Source organism: Marmota flaviventris, chromosome 1, assembly GCF_047511675.1.
Source record: "Marmota flaviventris isolate mMarFla1 chromosome 1, mMarFla1.hap1, whole genome shotgun sequence".
NCBI lineage: Eukaryota > Metazoa > Chordata > Mammalia > Rodentia > Sciuridae > Marmota > Marmota flaviventris.
In genome coordinates this window covers 136,876,618-136,901,483 of record NC_092498.1, presented here as the reverse complement: position 1 = coordinate 136,901,483, position 24,866 = coordinate 136,876,618, and the positions used below count along the sequence as shown (strand labels likewise).

At 53.4% G+C, this 24,866-nt stretch overlaps 2 protein-coding genes across 9 annotated transcripts in view; one reads left to right on the top strand and one right to left on the bottom strand.

Moving 5' to 3' along the window:
- Window positions 1–2,041, top strand: part of Tmem120b (transmembrane protein 120B) — a 43,521-nt gene extending 41,480 nt beyond the window's left edge. For 3 of the 8 annotated variants that reach the window (XM_071616562.1, XM_071616566.1, XM_027949183.2), the window contains one exon: window positions 6–2,041. In XM_071616562.1, coding sequence (XP_071472663.1) covers window positions 6–374 — 369 coding nt within the window. In that variant the 3' untranslated portion in view covers window positions 375–2,041. The remainder of the gene's footprint in view (window positions 1–5) is intronic. The other 5 variants (XM_027949186.2, XM_071616575.1, XM_027949185.2 and 2 more) reach the window with 4 other exon arrangements.
- Window positions 2,042–3,058: 1,017 nt separating this feature from the next.
- On the bottom strand, window positions 3,059–15,211 carry Rhof (ras homolog family member F, filopodia associated). The gene is made up of 5 exons (XM_027949159.2): window positions 15,014–15,211; window positions 14,658–14,745; window positions 5,894–6,003; window positions 5,674–5,808; window positions 3,059–4,573 (listed from the first exon to the last, which is right to left on the bottom strand). The coding sequence occupies exons 1-5, from the start codon at window positions 15,149–15,151 to the stop codon at window positions 4,409–4,411; spliced, it is 636 nt and encodes a 211-aa protein (XP_027804960.1). The 5' UTR covers window positions 15,152–15,211; the 3' UTR covers window positions 3,059–4,408.
- Window positions 15,212–24,866: the final 9,655 nt, after the last annotated feature.

Below are 24,866 nucleotides of genomic sequence, written 5' to 3'. Positions count from 1 at the left end.
TTCAGGACCAGCCTGATGCTGGGAACTCATTGCCTTTACCGAGTTCACCTACTTCTGCACCTGGAAACCCCTGCAGCTTTGCTGGGGCCCTGGGGCCCCAGGTGAGGACCTACACTTCAGCAGGGGACTTGACCCAGCTTCTCTCTCCTCTCCACCCACCCTGCCCTCTGTGCTGCTGGGCGCTGCATCCCTGTGGGTCCACAGGTGTTCGTGCTGGCTCTCACCTTCCTCGTCCTCTTCCTTGGCAATTTCCTGACCACGCTCAAGGTCGTGCACGCCAAACTCCAGAAGAACAGAAACAAGACGAAGAAGCCATGAGCCTTGGACTTGTCTGCATTCAGGGTTGGGTGTGCCAAATTCCAGAACAGAAATGAGATGAAGAAGCTGTGAGCATCTCAACTTGTGTGCCCCTGGGGTCCCGGACTTTGAGACTACTGGGGATTCCTGTTGGCACCCTGGATGCCCGTCACTGGTGGCCAACAGCAGTAGCATCTCAGGGGCCAGTGGCATTGCTGGGAGCAGGGCTAAGGCCCCCTCCCAAGCAGGACATGAGGAATGTGAAGCCCACCTCTCTGCACAGTATTAGTCTCCCTATTTATGACATATTTAATACCGGGTCCTCCCAACTTCCCTAGAATCTGAGGCCTTCCCTGCTGCTCTCAGCAATAGCTGAGACTGGGTCAGTCTTCCTAGGGGTGGGGCCCAAATCCTCAGGGAGCCCCTTTGCCCCCACCCCTGTCATTTGAACCCCCTCACGAAGGGGTTTGGATGTGCCTCACAGGGGTTGGACTTATGCTGACTTGCTGCTTACCGCACCCCAGGCGCAGGGTGGAATGAAACCTTCCAGCATCCTGTGGAGCCCCCTCCCCTGGGCCCCTGCTGTAAGCCCCCTCCGCGGCCCCCCGCCCTCAGTGATGGGGGATTATTTAAGTTCTCAGAGAACCACTGCCTGTGTTTGTCTCAAGTCTTTTGTGCTTCCTGAGTCACCTGCCTGCTGGTCCTTGGGAAAGTGGCCTTGCCTCCCTGGGACCTGAGGGCTGTGCCCCCTTGGAGTCACTGGGAGGGCTAGTCCTAGTGTGGGAGGGTTTAAGAAGTTGGCCACTAGAGGGCGCACCAGCCTCTGGGTTGTTAGAGTGGCCCAGGTCGTTGATACTGGAAGTACCAGGCCATCCTTCAGGGTTTCCTGACCCCCTCCCTCAGTCCACCTTCCCAAGTGTACTACAAATACTCAGGGCCTAGGAGCCACACACTCAGCGCTGGCTGGGACTTAAGCATCTCGGAGATGGCCCATTCCCCACCTCCCTCAGAGGTTCTGTAATATGTGAGAAAGGCGACAGTCTGAGCAGGCTCACTCCCAGAGGCCAGCCTGTGAGGCCAGAGCTGCTGTATGGGTACCCAGCCAGATCTGTAGTGGGGAGGGTGAAGAAGCCAGCAGGTTCAGTTCAGTGCCTGCCCCTGCCCACCTATGCACAGGCTTCAGCTGCCTTTGACCATTTCCCTACATATCCACCCAGACCAGACCACATAGCTGGTACCCACAGACATGCTTCCATTGGCTTTCAGAGGTTTGTCTGTGTGTCTTGTGTCTGTGTGTGTAAGGGGTTGAATCCAGTGCCTCACACATTCTAGGGTAGCACTCTACTACAGAGCCACATCCCCAGCCCTGCCTTTTTTAAAAAAAGAAAATTTAAATTTGTTCTAATTAGTTGTACATGACAGTAGAATGCATTTTGACACCTTGTACAGAAAGGGAACACAAATTCTCCTTCCTCTGTCACACCAGTAGTGTATTGATACCTGTATGTAGAGTAATAATGTCTGTCTCATTGTATATCATCTGCCCCATCCCCACAGCCCCACCCCTACCCTCACTCCCCTCTGCATAATACAAAGTTCCTTCATTCTCCCCCATGGATCAGCATCCGCTTATCAGAGAAAATATTCAGACTTTGTTTTTTGGGAATTGGCTTTTTTCACTTAGGATGATATTCTCTAGTTCCATCCATTTACCTGAAAATGCCATAATTTCATTCTTCTTTAAGGCTGAGTAATATTCCATTGTGTATATGTACTCCATTTTCTTTATCCATTCATCTGTTGAAGGGGATCTAGGTTGGTTCCATAGTTTAGCTATTGTGAATTGAGCTGCTATAAACATTGATGTGGCTGTGTCCCTGTGGTAGGCTGATTTTAAATCCTTTGAGTATGAACTGAGGAGTAGGATAGCCATCCCCAGCCCTTTTTATTTTTTACTTTATGTCAGGGTCTGGCAAAGTTACCCAGGTTGGCCTCAAACTTGTGATACTCCTGCCTCAGCCTCCCAAGTAGCTGGGATTACAGGTGTCTGCCCCTGTGCCCTGCTCAAAGGGGTTTTAAATTATTTTAATTAGTTACATTTAAAAAACAATGCCCTCCCCACAGTGAGATTTCATATTAAAATCCAGATTTCTACTTCCTCTAGAAAAATGGAAAGAGCTGGACTCTGTGGTGCACACCTGTAATCCCAGGCACTCAGGAGGTTGAGACAGGAAGATCACAAGTTCAAAACCAGCCTGGGTAACTATAGCAAGAAAGTGTCTTGAAAAAAAAAGGTTGGCAGCCGGGCAACAGTGAGGTGCTAAGCAGCTCAGTTGAACCCTGTCTCTAAATAAAATACAAAAAAGTGCTGTAGATGTGGCTCAGTGGTTGAGTGCCCCTGAGTTCAATCCCTGGTACCAAGGGAAAAAAGAAAAGGGCTGGGGATGTAGCTCAGTGGTAGAAAGCCCCTGAGATCAATCCCCAGTACCCACCCCCGACACACAAACAAAAGAAAAGATCCAACAGCATTCCCACAAGGTGAGATCAGGCACCTGCTCTCTGGTTTGGCAGTCCCACCGTTCCCTTTACCCCTGCCCTACTCCCCTTGTTTGGATCTCTGTTCAGCCCTTTGTAGGCACCCAAGTTTTCCCAGCTGGGAGTTAGAAAACTCTTATCAAAGGCCAGACAATAAATGTTTTACGTGGCCTCTCTGGCGACTAGTCTGAAGTTGTAGAGTAAAAGGAGCCAGTGCATACAAAAGTGGGTTTGGCGATGCCAATAAAACTTTATTTACAAAAATAGATGGTAGCCAGATGTAGCCTGCAGCCATAGTTTGCCGACCTCCACCCTAAACCATCATTTGTCCATAAGGCCTTGCATTCTGTGAGAACGAGAGGTCCGTGGATGACTCCCCAGGGGACAGCAGGGCCTTGGGGAACCTGGTGGGGTGGTTTTCAGAAGTCTCTTTCACTGGCACCCTGACTTCCCTGGAAGGGACTGAGGCAGGCAGCACTAGGGAGAACAGATGCCGGCCAAGATCATGGTACCATTTCAGGCAACACTGACTCTTAGGTTCCCTCACAACCACACAGCTGTCTCAGGCATTAGAGCCACTGGGCACTTGTTTAAAAAGTCCTGGATGCCCAATCCCAGACCTTCTGAAAGGTTCAGGGTGTAGGCAGCTGGCTGGCAGGGACACAGGCAGGCTATGGGCCTGCGTGGACAGGGGTTTTGATGTCAGTACTCGAAGGAGACCAGGATGAGCAGTTCTGAGCTCCACATCCTGATACAAGCAGGCTGTGAGGGGCATGTGGAAAGCCTATTTAAATGGCCCCCTCCTGGGCCCTTGAAGATGGGAGACAATCCCAGGAGAGAACAGAGGTCTCCCCAGGCACTTTTCACCCTGAGTCCCTGGTGGGGTGTGAGTAGGGTCCAGAGGTAAGACCTGGAATAGGGGTCAGGGGGTGACCCAGGGCATCTGACCTTTTGAGAGATCACTTTTTTCTCCCCTGGGCACACATGATGGTGCCCAATCTAAAAGCCGAGTTCCGCTGTGTGGGACAGAGGAGGAAGAGGAAGAGGGAGGGTCTAGTGCCAGCCTCACTTCCAGGGCTGTTGCCTGTGTTCTCCTGATAGGCCCTGGCCCTGTGGTGGCCCTGGAGGTCTGGGGGAAAGAAGGAAGAGGCTGGAGGATGCAGCCATACCTATCTTGGGAGGCCAGGGAGGAGGGTGACATGGAAGCAGCAAGTTTGAGGGGCACCGTGTGGAGGGTGCCAAATCCCCACATACTCACATGAAGTCCTACGTTTTAAGCATGAATTAGGTGTGCAAAGGGGGACAAACAAGGGGGAGACCATGATAGGGCCCTCCTGAGTCTTGGGAACAAAAGCTGGTTCCAGGGTAGAGGGACATGTATCCGGCTCCCTCAATCACTGCTACACTCTCTGTGAACCCGAAGGTAAGTTCACAGAAAGGAGAGAGTTCCAGAATGTTCTAAGAGTGCAGCCTGAGGTCCCAGGTGCCACAGGGATAGGGACGGGGCAGAATCCTAGGAGTGGTCTAGGCCTGGGTCCCTGACCCTATTAGTCCTGTCTTGAGGCCTGTGCCTGTGTCACAGCAGCAGGCATACCCGGCGTTGTTTCCGCCGCTGTGCTTTCTTCAGAGCACTGAGGGCCACCTTGGCGGCTTCTCGAAAGACGTCTTCCACGTTCTCCCGGAACTTGGCAGAACACTCCAGGTAGCGCGCAGCTCGGATCTGCTCGCAAGCACTCATGCCCTGAGTGGGGGAGGAGGCATTATTAGATGAGGAGCCTGGGGCCTCCTGATACCTTGTTAGAGATTCACAGGCTGGAGGCTGGCTCTGGGGACTCTTCAGAGGTAGAGGCCTTGGCTGGGACTCCTGTCCCTTCTCCATCCTAGGACCAGTCCTCACCAGTGTGTGTGGATGGACTTTAGGGCTCTCTGGTATCCCCACACTGACTACCACCCCTGGTAGAAGCCCTGTGTTAGCCTCCACCCCAGCCTCTCTCCAGCTCCAGGGAGAGCGGGCTGAACGCTAAGAACTGGGGCTGGGGCGGTGTTTCCCAGCCCGTGAGGAAAGGTGGGTGGCTCCAAGACAGAGACTACCTCCTCCTAGACACCTGTCTCCCTTCTCTTCTCTGACAGCACAATTTAAGCCACTGAGTTTTTTGAGTTAAAAACAAACAAACATTATTTTAAAAATAAATTAGTCATTATTAAGCTTATTCCTTTTATTAAAGTTTCTTTATTAAATTATTTTTGTGTTCCTTTTATTCTAACTATTTTCACATGCCTCATCCCTAAAACTGCAAGGCTTGGGTTTGCTGTGACTCTCAGAGGCTCCAGAGGACACCCAATTTCAAATGAGGACTGCACTCCTGGACGCCCTGGGTACAGGGCAGGATGGAGTTGATAGAGCAGACTCTTGGTCCTCAGTGACTGGGGCTGGATTTTGACTCCACTTTCAGGTTGCTGAACCTGAAACCATGGGCAAGTTGTTGAACCTCCCTGGGTCTCAGTTTCTCCCCTGTGAACTGAGGGAGGTTATTAGGACCCGTCTTAGAAACGTAAGAATCAAATGAGGGAAGTAATGTCAAGTGCTCAGATCCATAAGCTATCAGCTTTAAAATTATTCTTAGAATCCTGCTTGCTTCAGCTCCCAGAAAGGCCACTGAGGCACCCCAGTTACAGAGCTCAAAAGTCTGGAGGTCTTTCTGCCATGGTTATGTGCCATGGTGGGGGTGTTTTCAGAAGTCTCTTTTGCTGGCACCCTGACCTCCTTGGAAAGGGCTGAGGCAGGCAGCACTGGAGAGACCTTGGCCTATGGTTGTGGGTGGGGTTGAGGTCCTGGCCCACCTGTGTGTAGGTGATGGGCTCCAGCTGGGCCGCCCGGAGCTTCCGCAGCTGCTCCTTATCTTTTCTCAGGTCTGTCTTGCAGCCGATGAGCACCATGGGGGTCCCTCGGCAGAAATGTGTGACCTCAGGGAACCACTGTGGAAGGAGGAGGCAGAGTATCAGGACTGGGGCTGTCCTGATTCCATGGCCCCTACCCTCAAAGGCAGGCTGGGGGCCTCACCTTGATGAGGACGTTGTCATAGCTGGTGGGGTTCATGACATCATAGCAGATGAGCACAAGGTGGGTGTTCTGGTAGGAGAGGGGCCGCAGCCGGTCGTAGTCTTCCTGCCCTGAAACCAGAGGGTGGCATCAGATAGGCACATATCTCTGTCTGCTGGAGCCCCCTTATCTAGGCTTCCATGAGTGGAGTGGGGGTGCCCTCTGGGCCTCAGTTTTCTATAGAATGGGGCAGTAGATTACATGAAAACAAGCCCATGCACTGCTCAGAGTCAAGTGATGGCAGGTTAAGTGTTGGAAAAACTGCTAGTAACTCTGCAGACCTTGAGTGCACTTCCCCCGCCTGATGCTCGGGGTAAAAGCTCGAACTCTGGGGCCCCCACCCCTGAGATTCAGACCCATGGGGGCCCAGGAGGGTCCTCAAGGCCCAGAGTCTGTGTGGGCTTCAGCCTCTAGTCTCCTTGGTTCTGCCATGATTGGCTGGATTCCTCCTGCCCATGCTCACAGATGCCAGGAGGTGGGGGATTGCTGGAAAAAGCAGCAAGCAGCCCTTCTTGGCCCTGCAGCCTCCATCATCTCAGCTGTACATCAGGCCCACCTGGGAACAGGGAACAATCCTGGAGCCCACACTCCCTGACCACAGTGGGATCAGAACCCAGAAGCTGGGCTTCCACGTGGCTGGATTCTTAGGCTTTTATTTAAAAGTTTGGGGGGTAACTTTTTATGTTGACAGTTTCAACTTACAGAAAAATCGCAACAAAGAGTGTAAAGCACTCCCTACTCAGATTCACAGTGTTTATGTTTTACCCCACTTGCTTTTTATATATATAAACACCTTTTGTCTCAGAACCAGTGAGAGCTAATTGCAGATATTCTAGTCTTTACAGCTGAGAAATGATTTCCTAAGAACAGGGGCTTCTCTTACCTGCCACACTGCAATGTCAAACCCAGGAAGCCACGCAGACCCTGGACTCTGATCCAATCCCCAGGCCATGTTAGAGTTTGCCCATTTACCAATAATGTCCTTTATTTTTTTCCTAGTCCAGGATCTAGCCAGGATTGGACATCTTCCTTAGTCCCAATGCCTTGGTATTCTTCTAAAACTTCCACTGTGAGAAGTTTAAGCCTCATAAGCAACCCCCACAGCTACCTCTGCAGAAAGGCTCTGTGATGTCCTTCCACTGAACAAGGACATGGAGGCCCAGGAATCACCCCACCCTGCAGGTAGGAGTGCCCTAATGACACTAGTCTGCCCTCCGCTCCTTCCTGCCAAATTCCTCTCAGGACAAGTGGCCTCTGCGTGGAGCACAGCCAGGCCATGTCTCCACAGTTACTCTCTCCTGGCTCCCCCTCCATCCATGGACCCTGAAGGCCCTCAGCCAGCTCCACTGCACCACAGTGCTGAAGTTCACGGGCAATAGAGACAGACCAGACAGGAGTTCAAATCCCAGTTGCCTCTCACTTTCTATGTGACCTTGACTTTGGACACCCATGGGAGCCTGTTTCCCCACCTGGAAGAGATGTCTTAATAAAACCTGTTTCATGGGACTGACCCCAGCCAATGCACCCAGTGCATGGGGGTCATGAGAGTATGGACAAAAAGCCACAGCTATGACAATGATTAGGCCAGGATTGTCCCCGGGGTCCTTCAACCAAAGTTCCCCTAACCCTGGGAAAGGGGTGAAGGCTCAGACCCATCACCCCTCCCCACCTGGAGGCTGGAGATTACCTGTGAGACATACCTCCAACATGCTGCTCCACATGTGTCCCCAAACTGTTCCCTCTCCTAACCTCTGTCCATGTCTTTCTGGGCCTGTGCTGTCCTGTAGGGCAGTCAGTGGCCTGCTCCATCTGACTATTTAGATTCAAATTAGCATTTAAGAATTCAGTTCCTCAGTTGCACTAGCTACATTCCAAGTAACTGACTGCCACATGGGGACAGTGGCTACAGCAATGGGTAGCACAGGTATACAGCACCCCTACCACTGTAGAAAGTCCTTTGGACGGCTGGTTCTGAGACCCACCCCGCCCTGCCCCGCTTCTCCCCACCACCATCTCTTCCCTGGTCTCCTGTAGCCCTTGATGAATCCATTCTCCAACTCGCTGTTGGAGTGATCTTGAAGCACCAATTAGATCCTACTCACCTCTCCACAGCAGAAACACCTCCAATGGCTCCCTACTGTCCTTTGTACAAAATCTAAACATCTCCCAATGGTCCACCGACTTGGTCTCCCTCTACACCTGCTTGCCCACTGCAGTTCACTCCAGGCTACCAGCTCCATTTCTCAAGCCCACCAAGCCCTTGTGCCTCAGAGCCTTTGTGCTCACTGTCCCCAATGCCTGGAATGTTCTTTCCTTATTGCTTTCACACACACACACACCCCCCCCCCCCCCCGCTTTTCTTCATTGCATGTTTTTGGCACACATTCAGACTATATTATTTCCTTTTTTAGGTTTCCTGCCTACTTTCTACTTCTACTTTCATAAAATACCTTATATGTCCCCTAGCTTCTAGAGTGCTTCTGTCTATAGGTAATAAAGAAATCCTTACACTACAACTTCATATGATAGGAAAACAATGAATACAGTCAGCCCTCCACAATGTCAGGTCCCGTATCCACAGAAACAACCTCAGTTAGAAACTAGGAAAAAAAAAAATTGCATCTGTATTGAATGTGTACAGATTTTTTTCTTGTCATTATTCCCTAAACAATAACAGCTATTTACAAGGCACTGACATTGTATGAGGTATTATAAGTAATTTAGAGATGATTTAAAGTCATGGGGGTTGGCCATAGGTTATATGCAAATACTTCCCTGTTTTATACCAGAGACTTGAGCATCAGTGAATTTAGGAATCTGTGGGTGGTCACAGATCCAGAAGGAGGACTATCTTCCCATTTCTTAGAAGATACAGAAGGATTGTGCCCAAACTCCCTGAATCTGTGACTGAGCCAGGAGTCAATCCTAGTTTGTGAAATTCCAAGTGGAATATTCCTTCTGCTGATACAAATGAATGCTTTCTGGTTTTGTATTATGCAAAATCAGGCTCTGGAGCTGGGTATGGTGGTGCATGCCATTTAACTATGGAGGCTAAGGCAGGAGGAATGCAGGTTCCAGGCCAGCCTAGAAAATTTAGCGAGACCTTACCTCAAAATAAAAATTAAAAAGGGTTGGGGGTGTAGCTCAATGGTAGAGACCTTCTGGGTCTAATCCCCAGTACAAAACAAAAACATTCTGGGCTTCTAGGATGTTAACAGTGGGTTCCAGAAATTCTGCATCAGGGAACCAGCCATTATAATATGGGGCCCAGGACACTCTGGCCATCTCCCCTCCATTCTCTCCTCCCCTTTTCTCCAGGGCAGACTCACCCTGGGCTTGAACACCACCTGCTCTGACTAGACTTCCTTCAGCCTGCTTTTCAAGGTTGTCTCTTACCAGGCTCCTGATGGCTTCTGTGGGCACACCCCCACCTCCATCCTTAGAAACTGACTTGTTTACTGTCTCCCTATAGACTGTGCGTACACGAGGGCAGGGACCATGTCTGTCTTTAAAAATAATTCCTGGCACCTAGAGGCATTGAGGAAATACTGGCTAACTACCGTGTTTAAGTTGTTCAGCTCTTGGCAAAGGCAACAGAGATGAGGGCTGAGATGTGCCCACTGTGTTTAGCAATTACAGGCTGCGGTGACAGAAGGAGTGGTCTCAGTGGAGATGTTGAGGGCAGCAGCCAGACTGCAGGGGACTGAAGGAGGAAGTCTCACCACGAGGGCTGAGAACAATTGCACCCAGCCTGCCCCCTACACAGGTGCTGCTCTGGCTGGCCCCTCTTCCAGAAGGCTCTTCCAACAGGTAGCAGCCTGGCTTGCTTCCCCCTTTCTTTCCTGGCTCCTCCAGGAGACCTTTGCTGACTGCCCTGAAACAGCAGCCTCCTTGGCAGTCTGGCCTGTGACAGAAGCTTTATTTTGCTTCACAGCACAAATGGCTACCTAATGTGCCAGTACTTTTCTCTTTTCTGTTTGTCTGTTCCTAAGCACGGGGGCTGTCTCTGCATTGTTCACTGTGGCATTCCCTGGAACACAGGTAAGCTCAATAAATGTTTGGTGACTTCAGGAACCAAGGGGGAGCTGTGCCCCCACACGCCCTCCAGCGCCTGCTCACAAGGGCATCTGGCTTCCTGGCCTGTGCTAATTCCAGCAGCGGCCCAGGGGGTAAGCCAGGCACGGAAAGCTCTTCCTGTTAAGGCTGAGGCGGCCTCTGTCAGGGTCAGAGGCAGACATCCTGTGAACTGGAGGACCAGCTCAGTCCCCAGGGCCCAGGTCAGCTGCCTGCAGGCCACTCAGAGCACTAGCTCTCCCTGGCAACCTTCCCCCCTAGGAATTAACTCCTGGCCCTCAGTTTCCTCATCTGCAAAATGACCATGTGAAAAGCAGATATGCTTCAATGACAGCAATCATAAGGGTGGTTAATAACTACAGTAGTCATCATGAACACTTACCCCATCCAAAGCCCTTTCCCTGAATGAACTCAGCCTTTCTCACAACCCTACAAGGTAGACACTACCGTTGTCCCATTTTACAAATAGAGAAACTGAAGCACAAAGAGTGAAGTGACTTGCCAAAGTCACCCAGCTAATGGGAAGTTTTATAAATGACAGAGGACTATACAGGTGCCTTTCTCTCAACCCACCCCAGAAGGTACGGAACATGTGTCAACCCACACACTCCAGCCTGACCAGGTGAGGAAACGTGGCTGCAGACACAGTCACCTCAAGAAAGAGGGACTCTGGGAGGAGACAAGCAGCCAGCCCAGACCCTAGCACCTCCTCCAGAGTGTCTTCCTGGCCTAAATTCACCAGTTTAGCTCTCCCTAGGATTTACTCTGAGCCCCTCAGAAGGCCTAGGGCTGTAGACGAGGCACTTCTATGTGCTGCTGACCCCTGCTTCCCTGGGAGGGGTGGACTGTATGTCCAGGCTGCACTGAAATGCACATTCCAGGACTTCGGCACCCTCCTTTCCTGGGCCTCATTTCTTTATCTGAGAAAGGGGGTGATACTGCCCTGAGTTGGGAAGTAAAAGGCCTGCAGGCCATGCAAGGCCAGGCAGAGGTGAGGGACTGCTGTGATGGTTCCTACGGAAACAGAAACTTCCAAGGGAAGTTACGAGCCTGGGTGGAGTTCCAGCCCAGGAATCTTTAGACCCATAGCATTAGGGGACTTCCCAGACATGAGGTGATACCACTGCCCTTCCCCATTTTGCCCACAATGATGCCAAGGCTTACAGGGGCCAAGTCACTTGCCCAACCATGTAGAGCTGCCACCTAGCCTCCATGATGGGCTTGGAGGTTAAAAACATCCCAGTGTCCTGTGCAAAAGGATGTATTTATTTCTCATGAGGAAAGGTCTCTGGGCCCAAGCTCCCTTGAAGCCTCCCATTCTTCCTACAGTCAGTGTGGGGCAGGGCGGAAGTGAGGTTTTCACCCAACCTGGGGGTATTTCCTGCATGGGATGGAGCTCTGCCTCTGCAACCCTCTTTCTGGGGCAGGAGTCCCTAATGCCCAAAGCTGGGTTGAGGAGAGAAAGAGTGTCACTGTGCTACAGTGGTTGTCCCCAATTCTGCTGGAGGACATGCACAGAGCAGGTGGTTCCCAGCTCTGTCCAGGGCGTTGGACAGGGGAGGGGTGTAGGCGGCCTGAGAAGGGGAAGCTGCAAGAGGAGGAACCCACTCCTACTAGCTGTGCTGGGGCCCTCCCACCTGCATTTCCTCCCTAGGGAGAGGAGTAGCTGGGGCAGCCCGGATCCTCAGCCAGAACCATGTTCTGACTGGTCCCCAGCTTTGGCTGGCTCCAGGGCTCCACAGCACTCTCACCTCTGATTCCTTGTGTTAGCAGCTCTTTTGCCCCCCTCTTTTCCTACTGTTCCCATCTCAGGCTCCCACCCACTCTGTGCCCCTTTCACCCTGGATCCCATCCCCAGGCCTAAGAGTGCAGTCTCTAGTTGGTGCCACAGCCCCCTCCTTGCCTTGCTATCCTGCCCAGGAACCTTCAGGCCTCACCACAGCTTCCTGCCTCTGAGGATGTCAGGGTGGGGCCAGGCTACTAGAGCAATGGGTGCTCTGGTCCCCACCCTCTCTCCACCTCTGAGCAGAGGGTGCTCTGTCAGACCGCTGGGTGTCTGTAACTGCTTCCGCAGGATGGAGACAGGCAGCCAGACTGGCCTTGCACGCGGGCACTGTGGGCAAGGTCCTGGCACCGCCCACAGCTGTCACTTGGTCGGGTGTGTTGAGAAATTCAGCCACCCTGGGGCCACTCAATTCCCATAGCTCTGGTCACCACTGATGGGGAAGATGCCCCTCTCCCTCACCAGGGCTAACCCATCATTCTGGAACTTTCTACAACATTTACTAGACTCATCTCTACTTCATCCATTCCCCTCCCCTCCTTAGCCTCCTCCTTCCTCTCGATGATCACCTGGCCAGCCTTTTCTGCCCAGTTCTCCCAGTATCCATCCTCCCTCCCCACAGTAGAGCTGAATGGCCGCCAACATTCAGATGTATTATTCATTCATTCCACGGTCATTTCCTGAGTTGCCTCTACGACAAGCACTTGATACATAGGAGGAATGACCCGGGCTCATCCCCGCACTGCTTACCAACCAGGGAGTTTCCTCCCACCAGCAGGGCTTCCCCGGTCACAGTGGCTACTCTTGAGGGAGCAGCTAGATTCCTTCCCCACTGAGAATCCCTCCTTGATCTACTGTGCTGACTATGAGGACACCTCCCTGATACCCCACCCCCTCAAAACATACACACACACACACAAACACACACACACACACACACACACACATATTCATGGAGGGCACAAACCCCAGCACTGCTTTTCTGCAGCTTGGAAGAATCTTGCCAGGAAGATGGCTGTCCCCCGTACAGCCAGGCCTGGGGGCCAGCATAGAGCTCTTGGGCCCTGGATCCTAAAGCACAGGCTTGGGCTGGGTCCTGGGCCTTGAATGGCAGGAGGATTTAATTAAATCCCAGTGACAACATGTACCTTCCTCAGAGCCAGCTGCTGTGTGAAGTGCCACACATCATATTATTCTGATTTAATTCTCATAACCATTTTAGCCCTGATGGCAGATGAGAAAACTTGATGTTCCCAATGATACCCAGGCAGTAGAGCCTGGTTTAACTCCAAAACAGGTGGCAGGGAGCTGTGGCCAGGACCATCACTGCACAGCACTCACAAGCTTCTAATGACAGTTAACAGACACTCCCTCCATCCCTCCGGAAGGGCCTCTTATTACAAACTCTTCCACCAAGTAGCAACTTTCTGGAACCTTCACATGACAATCTACTCCGAGATGTTCTTTGAGCATCTTTCTCTGGGTGAAGCCAGAAACCAGAAGTGATCTCTGTTTCTGATCTGATGGGGGAGGTTGCCCTGAACAGAAAACTCTGGTATCTAACAGGAGAGGCCTGGCAGAGGGAGGAGGAGAGAGCAAACTCCCCTCTCCTCTCCCAGAGCCTCAAGTTGAAAGCAAGCTCTCTCCCCCTCCCCCCAGCACTCCACTCATAAAGCCCTGCCCATCCCTGGCTCCTGAACAAGAAATGTGAAAATAAAAGTGTCCCAGACATATTTGTACTGCCCTCTGGACCCTGCCTTGGGAGTTCCTTTGGCTTTCCCAGCTCACCTAGGCCTGGAGGCACGGCTCTTCTCTGCAGGCAGCCCTGCGGGGCCCTCATCCAAAAGCAGGGATCTTCAGAGGCTACTGTAAGGGTGGGTCACTCCTACAAGCAAAGCCTGCTCATGGCAGGAATAGAGGAGAGGTCTGGGCCAGGGACAGCCCTTGTCCAAGGGGAATATCTAGATTAAGGCTTCATCTAGGAGGGTCAGAGACTTCACCTCACATGCACAAAGCTTGGTAGGCAGGGGAAGGGACACTTGGTGACACAGTTCCACCCAAGTCAATGATGACTGAGTCACAGAACTGGGTGAGGTTCCACCTGGGAATCCCAACCTTTGCTCTCCAACGTTGAGGTCACCCAGAAGCGAGCAGGGTCTTCCCACTGTGTTTCTCCCATCCCCCCAATTCAATTCTCATGCCTTTGGCCAGAAAACCATAAACCCCCCTGTGAGGAGCTGCAGGTGTTAGAGCCTTATTTGGGGCCTATGTTTCCTAGAGGTCTCCTCTTTCTTCCTCAGTTCATTTTCTTAAGCTGTCTGGTTTTTCCTCCAAACAAACCAGGAAAGCACAAAGTCAACTGTAGCTACAGATTTCCAGAACCAGGGACTGCAGTCCATGGAATCCCAGAAGCAAGGGACACAGACACAGAACTGCCAGCCACAGCATGCCAGTACCCAGCTTGGATGGGGAGCTGAGTATCCTAGAATCACAGGATTCAGAAAGGCAGCTCAGAGACTCCCCGGGGGCTCAAATCCGCAGCCCACAGAATCTTCAGCGACCACAGCAAGTAACGCATGAAATCCTGGAACCACGGAAGGCAGAAGCGCTGCCCACGTTTTCTAGAACCACAGGAGAGAAACAAGCCAGGCAGGGGGGAGGGGGGCTCTCAGCACAGACATGGGAGGGTGGCCCAGGAGTTCACCTTATCCTATCTCCTCCATTTACAGATGGGACGGTTCGGTTGGTGGTTTCGGAGCTAGCAGACCTGTGCTGCCTCCTGGTCTGATGGAGCAGCAAGGCTGCCAGACCGGGATGCCCCAGCGGGGAAACCCCTGGAGAGCAAACTGTGCTCATTGGGGCACTTACCGGCCGTGTCGTAGAGGTTCAGGGTCACCTCCTTGTTGCCCACTGTCACGCTGGCCGTGTACTTCTCAAACACTGACGGGGCGTACTGCTGTAGGAGGAAGAGCAGGGGTGGTCTTTAAGGGGTGCGGCAGGGGCCCAGGGTCCGGCTGAACCCCCACTGCCTACCAATTTCACCCCATCCAGCTCAGTGCTCCGCAGCCCCCTGGGCTCTGGAATTCCCATGGGATGCCCCGGAGTGGCAGCCGCCCCTAAAGGCTCAGGACCTCGGGACCTCCGAGTCGAGGCTTAGGCGCGGTCTGAGGATGTCCCTCACCCCCAGTGGTCCCAAGCCCCTCCCACCCACCAGCGGGCCTCACCTCGGGAAAGGAGCCCTGGCTGTACACCATGAGCAGCGACGTCTTACCGCAGCCGCCGTCACCCACGATTACGATCTTCAGCTCCTTCTTGCCCGGGCGCGGAGCCGCGGTCGGGGCTGGGGCCCCGGGGGTGTCCATAGCCCGGAGCCAGCTGCACTGGAGGCTGCGCGCCCGGCAAAGCCAGGCTAAGCAGTCGCTGCGGGGGCGGGGCTAAGGAGGCCCCGCCCCCGAGCCAGCACCACCTCCACCAGGCAGCCTCCCGAGCCCACCTCCGGCTGGTTTCCTTTCTACCAGGGTCCCGGCCCTGGGTCACTTCCAATTCCCAGGGAAACTGAGGCAGCTGAGAAACGGGGTGCTGGCTCGTAAGCGCAGTTCGCACTCCCATCCCGGCGCGTCAATGCGCGCCCCCAGCGGGCAAGGCTGGATCGTTTCCACCACTCCACTACCCGCACCCTTGATTGGCAGGCTCCGCCTTTCTGACCAGGACCCTCTGATTGGCCATCTCGGCCGTCCCCCTCGGACAGGAACTTATTGATTGGAGAATTGTACCCCTAGCAGCCGGGTTCTAGGAGCTCTGGGGAAAGCCCCCATCTCTGGCTATGTAGCATGGCTGAAATCAGCCCCTGGCCTATTTCCCTATAAGATGTAGTGGTGCCGGGAGGCTATGGCACAGGAATCGTGTCTGCTCACCTAGGATGGCCCTGACCCTCAGGGGACCTTGGTGCGCTTGCTGGCTAGCGGTGTGGAATGGCAGTTACCTACGTCCCTCCACTTCCCTAGGTCTGCAGGGAGGAAGCGTGGCGCCCTCTGTCGGGACCAGGCTTTGGAGTGGGCCGCAGGTGAAAGGCTTTCGAGGGTTAGTACCCAAACACGTGGCCAATAGCTTCCTTCCTGCAGGGGCCAGAGGCGTGAAACCAGCCAGACATCGTGGGGGAAGGGGCAAGCCAAGGGAGACCTACTTGGATGAATATGTCTCACCAAGAAATGTCATTAAGTGTTCTGCCCAGTAGCCTTACATCCATCACCCCAGGACTCCTCCTATCCCCTGCCCAAAACCACTGTTGGTTTGAGAGCTTACTTCAGTGCAGGTACTATCAGGCTAGCTGGCTGAGACCACTCGTGGCCATCCCTTCCCTGTGTTACTGTGGGCCGACTGTCCCCTACTCAAGCAAGGACTGGAGGGAGATGGCTATCCTCAGTAGTAACAAAGCATGGTCGAATGATGTGGTCCTCCCTGCTGGGGTAGGTAAAGCTGGTGTCTAAGAGAACTGGTATCATCATGGGGGATGTGTATGGCAAATTACATGGTTTCTTCAAGGAGGAGCTGGCAGAAATCAGGTTGTTCTTGCCCTTGACCATGCCTCCAAGACTCCTAACATTCAAGTTCTCAGGGAAGGTCAAGTAAATTTCACTTTGTGGAGGTAAATGGTAAATTGCCAACCTAGTAGCTCCTAAGTGCTAGCTCAGTTCCAGTAGGTGCTAGGCAAGTTCTGGCCACCAGGGAGCAGCAGCAACTACTGGTGGAAACCAAGACAACAGCCAGAGCCAGGGAGGGCGGTGCCGGCGCCAGCATCCGCCCAGGGTGTTAGGTGGAAGACCTCTGGCCAGTCACCGGGCAGAGGAGCATCTTCTGTGTCAAGGACCCACAAGACAAATTTACAGAGACTCATCCGTTCCTTTTTTTTTTTTGCAACATGTTTATTGAGAGGCAATTGGGTTCCTGCCTCATAAGAGCTCAGTCTTGGGGAAGCAGGCTGATGGGGTTTGGGAGATGTGAGCAATTTAGAGAGCACAGTCAAGGTCCCAGGGAAAGCTGAGGTGGTTGGCATTTGAACTAAGCTGGGCAGTGCTGGATGGTAGGCTAGATACTCTGCCTGGGCAAATGCACTGTAACTAGGAAAGCCTCAGGTTCTGCAGTGGCCGGGGAGTGAGACAACCAGGTGAGGCTTTGGAGTGGGCCACAGGTGAACCATTTTCAAGGGTTAGTACTCAAACCACATGGACAAGTAACAGGGGTTCAATGCTGCAGGGCCTGACTGCCAGGCTCAAGGGGGATGTTGGAAGGAGGCTCCTGCACAAGGGAGGAGTCCAACCACAACTAGGCCTGAGTTATCCCAGGGTGACCAGGAAGGAGCCAGCTTGCTGGCAACGCAGGGCTGGATCTGGTGCCAGTCTCTCAGTGGCACCCTAAGGTTGTCGGGGGAAGAGGGGGCCAACCAAGGATGGAGTAACTGTGCCATGAACAGTGAGTTTGGGGAGTAGGGGGTGAGGTGAGAACCACTTACCTTTGCAGGGGCCCCAGGCTTCTCCCCTCCAGCTGCACCCAGCACCCTGAAGCTCAGGGAAAGATAGGGACAGGAAGAGAGAACTCACTTAGGCTCATAACACCTGGTTAACAATACACACCATGGAGGGCTGCTGACATTTCTCAACATCCTCAGACCTCAGTATCTTCATCCTTCATCCACTCTTCGTCCTAGAAATGTGGCTATGATCTCTGCAACAGAGCAAGCCTGCACAAAATGCAAGGGAGGAAAGGAGCAAATACCAGCATTCTCCTGCCTGGGCCCAGGGAGAACAGCTGCCACTGGCCTGAGACTGCCTGCCTACCCACCCACCCCTGCCTGGTCAGAAGGCTGGCAGAGCCCCAGCCCCATCCAGCCTGGAGCGTGTTTGATTTGGACCCAGGACTCATGGTAATGGTGGGGCTGAATATGTAGCTAAAAATACCCAGGAGCCTAGCCAGCTGCTCAGAACTTCCTAAGAGGAGGCCTGCCAGGCTAAGCCAGCTGCAGAGCTGGGCACACCCACCCAAGAGGCCTGCTCCTTCACCTGCAAGATGTTCTGAGGACCCAGACCCAAGTCAATCTCCCACTCACCAAGAATTCCTGGAGAGTTTTAGGAGGGAAAGAAAAAAATCTTTAGGCTGATTCTTGCTGCAAGAGCTGGGGGACACAGAAGCCCCAAGGAGATACCAGGTGGCCTTTGTAGCCACAAGGAGGCCTCTGCAGGGTTGTGGAGGTTGCTGATCCACTTTGATCTTTCAGGGCAAAGTCCAGCCAGTCCAAGTTAGGATGGGGCACCCACTTCCCTGGGTGTTGAGGCACCATAAATTGTTTAACCACCCAATGATTAAATAACAATGGAAGATAAAGATCCCAGCACCCCCATCCCAAAGACAGGAGCTTTAAGCTACTTCCGGAGGGCCCAGAGAATCCAGGTGGCCAAGCCAGGATACCTGGGAGAAGCAGGCTGTCTATCCACCTGGCTAAAGGACTCCCTCTAGGCCTCAGCAGCCTATAAGCATTAGAGGGCAGGTGGAGGATGGGTAGGTCACCTCTGGAGTACAAAATGCTCCCCTCATAAGCCAAGGTGGCATGTGCCTATGGTCCCAGCTACTTGGGAGGTTGAGGCAGAGGCTCACTTAAGCCCAGGAGTTTGAGGCCAGCCTGGGCAATGAAGTGATTCCCTCTCTTTAACAAAAATTTAGAAAGAACTCAGGTTACCTTCTAACTTCCTCCTTCCAGTTCACATAGGCAGGAAGTGAAAGGTAGACACAAGTTGGCTGGAGAAAGCATTGGAGTGAAGAGATCCTATATGGTGGGATGTCACTCTCCCCAGTCCAAGCAGCTACATGTCATCGGTCTCTACGGTGAGGGTCTAAAAGGTCATATTCAGCACTAGGGCTCCTGGTGCAGGGACCGGAAGAGGTGGGACACTATCCTCTCAGTAGTAAGGTTAGTCCAGCCTCCTCCCAGCCCCGGAAACCCTTCTGCTGGCGCTGGCGTGGCTTTCTCTCCGGCTTGCTTGGAGCAGGCCCGCCCCTAGCTCATTGGGTGACTGTGGGTGGAGCACCTCTCTTAGAGCCAGGAGAATGACAGGAGGACAGGCTGCCCCGCCCCTCCATGTCCCAGGGGAAGGAAGGTGGGGACAAAGAAAGAAGAGGGAGGTACTGGAAAGTCAGAAGCAGGGAGAGGCACAATCCTTCCACGTTGCTCTGAGCCATCTCTACCTTCCAAGAATCACATCCAGACTATAGTTTAGCACCTTCTTGCTTCGTGAGGGTCCAAGGGTAGGAGTGGAAGGACTGGCTGTTAGGCCAGCTGGAAGGGGAAGACATAAATCAATCATTTAGGCATCTGAATCAGGGGGAAGTAAAGACCCCAGTGAGTCAAGGGAATTCAGTGAGGTTATCATTTAAGTGACTATGGTATGGGCATCAATGGGAACTACAGCAAATTCGTCAAAGCACTTTTAGTCTCTTCCTTCACTAGGGCTGGGGGGGTAGGACCAGTGGGGCACAGCCTGGTCCCTGCACTGGTCTCTTTATTAGAATGGGACCAGTGGGATACAGCCCCACTCCCAGCAAAGGAGAAGGATCAAGGGCAGCTCATCTGGGACTGGAGACCCAGCCGACCCTCACCAGGAGAAGCCAACAGCACCATGCTGGCTACTTCTAACCAGACAGCTCTTGGGCAGTGATGCCAGACAGCTGGCACCAGAGGGAGCCCAAAATAACCCAGACAGCTGGGGCGACAGGGTGCCCAAGCACTGGGCTGAGAGTCAAGACACCTGGAATCCCATCCTGGCTGAGCCAGTAGTGGCCTCCTGACCCTAGGCAAGTAAGTCACTTTTCTCTGGGCCATTGGTGGGTGACTCCAAATCATGATCCTATCAGAGGTTTCTACCAGAGACTAGCAGGCAGCCTTCCTAAGGAAAACATTTTTCACTCTGCCTGGAGGAGTCCCCACGTGCTTTAAAAGGTGGGCTGGCAGGGGAGGAGCTCTGGAGGCAGCCCAACCCCCACGAGGCAGCCACTCCCAGCAACAACCCAGATCACAATGGAGGCTGAATATTGTGAAGCTGGCTGGGGAGGACGGCCCCCTTTCCTCCCACTGACTGGCCTTTCCAGCATGCATCATTACTATCATTTCACAGGGGAGATGCTTGCTCAAGGTCACCCGCACCATCCAGATTCCAACCTATGGCTGTCTTAGAGCCTCCCCTGATTAAGTACCAAAATGCCTACAACTAAGTTCATAGGATTCCCCAAGTCAGTTTAGCCGGCACACAGGGGTGGGGGAAGGGCAGGGCTGCTTCAATTTGGAAGCCAGGGGCCAAGAGCAGAGGCACCTGGACCCAATCGGTTGGGTCATCACAGACTAAAGCAGGGGTCAGAGATCAGGAGCATACCATCTCCAGCCGTGGAGCTTCCAGGACGGTTAGGAGGGCTGACAACCAAGGTCAGCTGGTATTAGAATACAGCTGCACCCACTGAACAACTGCTACCTGCCAGGCACCTCAACACCCCAGGTGCTGCCTAGCACAGAGGGTCTCAAAACATGTTGGCTGAGAACTTGTTAGAAGTGCAAGTTCTCACACTCCACCTGAACCAGAAATCCAAAGACCGGGGACAGTTGGTTTTAATGAATCTCCTGCGGGATTCTGGCACCTTCGGAAAGTTTGAGAAGCCGTGATCTAGCCCCACTTTTGTGGAGGAGAAAATGGGACTCAGAGACCCTGTAACTCATGCAAGGTAACAGCTGGTAAACAACCATAGAGGTTTCACACTAGAAATCAGGTTACACATGCCTGCCCATTGGGGAGCAAGGAGGATACCCTGGAAAGGGCAGGAAGAGTCACGGAAACCTCCGGGAAAGCTGGCCCAGATCTCATGCCTGTTTCTTCTTCATCTCACTAGCAACCAGACATCATATTGAAGGCAGGAAGAGGGGGCTGCGGCCAGGACATCTCAGAAGCAAGAGGCATCCAAGGCCCTCCCCCCACCACAAACACACAACTGGGGAATACTTGCAAGTGCAGCCTCTAGTTAGCTGCTAAATTCAGCAGAGTTGCACGCCCCAAATGCCTGACAACAGAAGCTGACAGGCGGGGCTGGATAGACCCAGCAGGCCGCCCATTTCACACACAGTCGCCGCATCTGTGTGGGGGAGGGGCCGCAGAACCAGCCCAGCGGGTTTGGGGATCCCAACCCGCCCTCCCCGGGCGTCAGGCCAAAGCCCCCAAATCGCCCTCACAGCCTGGGAAAGGGTTCTCACCTACCTCAGTGGGAGGACTGTCAGTCACACTAGGCCTGCTCCTGCTGTCCAGAAGAAAGGATTGTCCACTCTGCTGGGGTACCAAGACATGGCCCCTTCTCCGGTCAAGAACCTGGGGGGAAGAATTTCGAGGGCCTGTTACGGCAATCCCCAACGCGTGCCAGAGAATTAACTGGCCAAATGCAAACCTACAGGGTCTTCAAGGCGGAAAGGGAACCTCACAAATGCTACCCCCGCTTCCCAGCTGCCAAGGCGGCCCTCACCCTGGAATAGATGGGGGGTGGGGGTGGCTGAGTCACCTAGGTTCAGCCCCGGCGCCGAGCAGCGGGAGGCAACTCATCTGCATTTCCAAAGGCCCGCCCAGTCGGCATCCCCTCCCCCAGGAAGGCCAAGATCTGAGGCTTTACCCCAGGGCCCAGGCGCTGGGGGGAACCCGGGGAGGCCCACTAGGCTTTCCCAGGCCCCAACCCCCACCTCCTGGCAAGAGAGCTGGGTCAGAGGGGTGTGCCCAGGGCGGCCAAATGGGGAGTCCGCGGCCACTGCGAAGGCCTTGATGTCCCTTGTGGGGACAAAAGGGGGAGACCCGCCCCTCTGGTTCGGCTATCAAAGGGCGACTGCGAGGCAGGGCCCCGACGCCAAGGCCCGGGTGGGCGGCGGGAGGTGGCCAGGGGTCAGGGCTGGGCCACGGGGAGGCCTCCGCGCCGGCTCCGTGGCCCTTTGCTACTGGCTCCCGCGCGCGAGGGAGGAAGGGCCGCGGCAGCCGGCCAGGTAGCTAGGCCGCCTCGTGCCCGCGTGGGCCTCCAAGTCCCGGGCCGCTGCGGAGAGCCGGGTCTCCGCCCCCGGCGGCCTGGAACGCGGGCGGCGGCTCGCCAGACCTTCCCTCCCCTCCTCCAGCCTGGCGCTCGGAGGCCGCCACCGCCCGAGCCGCAGGCGGCGCACGAAATGGCGCCCGCCTGGCCGCCGCGCCCTGAGGAGGCGAGCGCGGGAGCCGCCGCGCGCGACGCCCCCGAGGCCCGCGTCCCCCAAAACGGGCCCGACGTGCCGGGCCCGCGTCCCCGGCGCCATGCCCTGCGGGATCTCGGGTCCGAGCGGGCCTCGGGCCCGCCACCCGCTCCAGGCGCCCAACGAGCTAGGAAGCAGGGGGAGGAAGGAAGAGAAGAGCGGCCGCCATTAGCCAGCGCAACCCTGCCCGGCCGGGCCCGCCCGCCCGCAGCCGCAGCCCGGCCCAGCCCGCGGCTCTGCTGCTGGAAACCTGAAAATAAAACTCGTGTTTGGGAGGGAGGAGCGAGCGCAGCCGGGAGGACAGGCAGCGCCGGGCTGCAGGCGGGAGAGATGCTGCGTCATGGTGCCAACATGGACGCCGGCCTTTTGTCCTTGCTCGCCTGGGAAGCACAGGCGCGCCCCGGAGCCCCGGAAAGCCGGCTTCGGGGTGCAAAACCCCCACAATCAAGAGGGAAGGAGCCCCTCGACCGGGTGGGGAGGTTTCCTCGTTTTTTGAGACCCTGTCTCCAAAGCACTTCGATGTCTTCTCCCCACCAAGGCTCGACCCTGGGAGAGCCCGGGGGACGAGCGCAGGCGGCTCCACGGATGCCCGAGCGTCGCTGGGGAGACCCTCTTCTGGCCTCTGGGGCCGGAGAGGCAAAGGGGTCTTAAGAACCCCCTTCGTCCCCGCACTCCGCTCTGGCTGCCAAACACAAAGCTCCAGAAACCTCCTTCTCCCCTCAGCTCCCAAACACTTGCAGCCCTTGGCCTGCTCAATAAAGGATTTCCTCGAAGGGGCAAAAGGCACTTTTTTTTTTTTTTTTTTTTTTTACTTACCCGCTCAGCCAGATGCCATGGAGCCTAGAAGAAGAAGCTGGGCGGTTGTTTTGGAGACATTATTATAAAAAACACTTTTTTGATTGATTAGTTGGGAAAATTTGGGTTTATGGTATTGTCTTTTTTGCTGTTACCTTTTTGTAAGTTATACTCTCATGGCATTTTCTGCTTCCTTCCACGTCTGCATTTTCCAGTGTTGGGTTGGCAAAAAGTCGGCTTCGCAGAGGACTGTTTACTGCTCTGGATATAGCAATGGTGTGATCGTCATTAAGAGACAAAAGGCGAAAACACACAGTCAAACAAAAGGCAAAAGCGCAACAGCCATCCCAACCACCATAGAAAATACCACCGAGTTAACGTTGGTGTTTGGCTCGAACCAGCTAGGACTTGTTTTCCAGTTTTAATCTAGTTTCCTGTGACCGCTTTAGTCTTTCTACACAAAGAGAAGGTCTTCCTTTCTCTCCCTACCCCCCCACCCCACCAAGAAGAGAAAAAACAAGAGCTGTTTTTCTTCAAATAGATCGATTTTCAAAGAAAGTGTACACGTTACTGGGAAGAAAGCTGACTAGCATTTATTGCTGTAAACATTTTCAAAAGCTTGAAGCTAAAAACCTTAGCTTTATAAAAGCAAAATCGTCTAAAAGCATTTTAACTGGCTTATATTAGACAAGAGAGACAAAGACATACATGCAGATGAAGGTTCGCAAAATTAAAGGACATCTCAGCCAACATTTACATGAAAACTGCACTGCGTAAGGACAGAATGGATTGGGTACTTACAATGTAAAAGGTTTTTAAAAACTTAAAAAAGAGTAACAACTGCTCACAATTTTTTGTTGTTGTTGCTGCCATTTCGCTAGTCCTAAAACTATACATTTAAAACATTACCTTGTTAAAAAGAGAGAAGGAGTTAATAAGATGGCCAGGTATAAGTGTTTAATAGAGGAAACTATATTTAAAAATTTATTGTTTAAAGAGAATACAGATTAAGACAGCTCCAAGCTCCCCCCCACCCACCCAAGAAAAAAAAGAGGAAAAAAATTAAATATGTCATTTACTTAGGTTTTTTGGAATTCAAAACTGTTAACTGCTGACATTAATGGTGTGCTATGACCTAGTTATACAAGACAAAGATGGATTCCAAGTCATAAGGAAAAATCCAGATCTTTTTAAAAGGTCTTCTTCATTCTTCCAATAGTGAGTCCTTTAGCCTGTTGACAAATGTTAAACAACACATTCAGGCGTCCTGAACTGGATGGTGGAGTCAAAGGAAAAACATTCCCCACTTGCAACAAAGGAAAAACACACTTGGCCATTTAATTCCATTGCAGAAAAATGGCTCCCCTCATCTGTTGGCCTCTCCTTGGTGTCTGATGAAGGATGTTTTGAGATCAGCGTCTAATAACTCAAGCCCTATAGAAGCCACGCGCTGATTGGCTGCCGCGCCCTGCCGCCCTGCTCCAGCCAATTACCTACCCACGGCCAAATTACAAACCCCGAAAAGAGCCCCAATATGAAATACACGACCACGAAGCCCCAACGAGACGGTTCGTTCGCCTGAGCCGCCCGAGAGGAGAGGCAGAGGGGGCTGCAAACGCGTCCTCGCGAAGCCCGGGAGCCTCCGAGTTGAACTCACAAAATGGAAGCCGCGCTCTGATTGGTCACCACCACTCCCGGACCTTTAATAAAGAAAGGGGAAGGAAAAGATAAATGCAAAAAAGGGGGACTCTCTTTCGTTGGTGGCTGGAGCCGGGGGTGTGGGGGGAGAAGCATGTGTTCAGGACAATTACAGGGCGCTCCCCTCCAAAAATAAAAACAGAAAATAGCTTCTATCACTCAGGTCCAGACGAGGGCTGCATCCTCCCAGGAATGTGAATGCTAATGTGGTTAAAATCCTGGTTTCCCTTCCCCAGCTCAGCTCCGGGGGGAGGGGGTCGCCGGGCAGAAGAGGAAGCCGGAGCGGAGATACCTCGATT

Coding starts and splice junctions, on each gene's coding strand:
- Rhof (XM_027949159.2), bottom strand. CDS start 15,151: ATGGACACCCCCGGGGCCCCAGCCCCGACCGCGGCTCCGCGCCCGGGC. Junction 6,004..14,657: donor GAACCTCTACGACACGGCCG/GTAAGTGCCCCA, acceptor CTCTGGTTTCAG/GGCAGGAAGACTACGACCGG. Junction 5,809..5,893: donor ATGACAACGTCCTCATCAAG/GTGAGGCCCCCA, acceptor CTCCTTCCACAG/TGGTTCCCTGAGGTCACACA.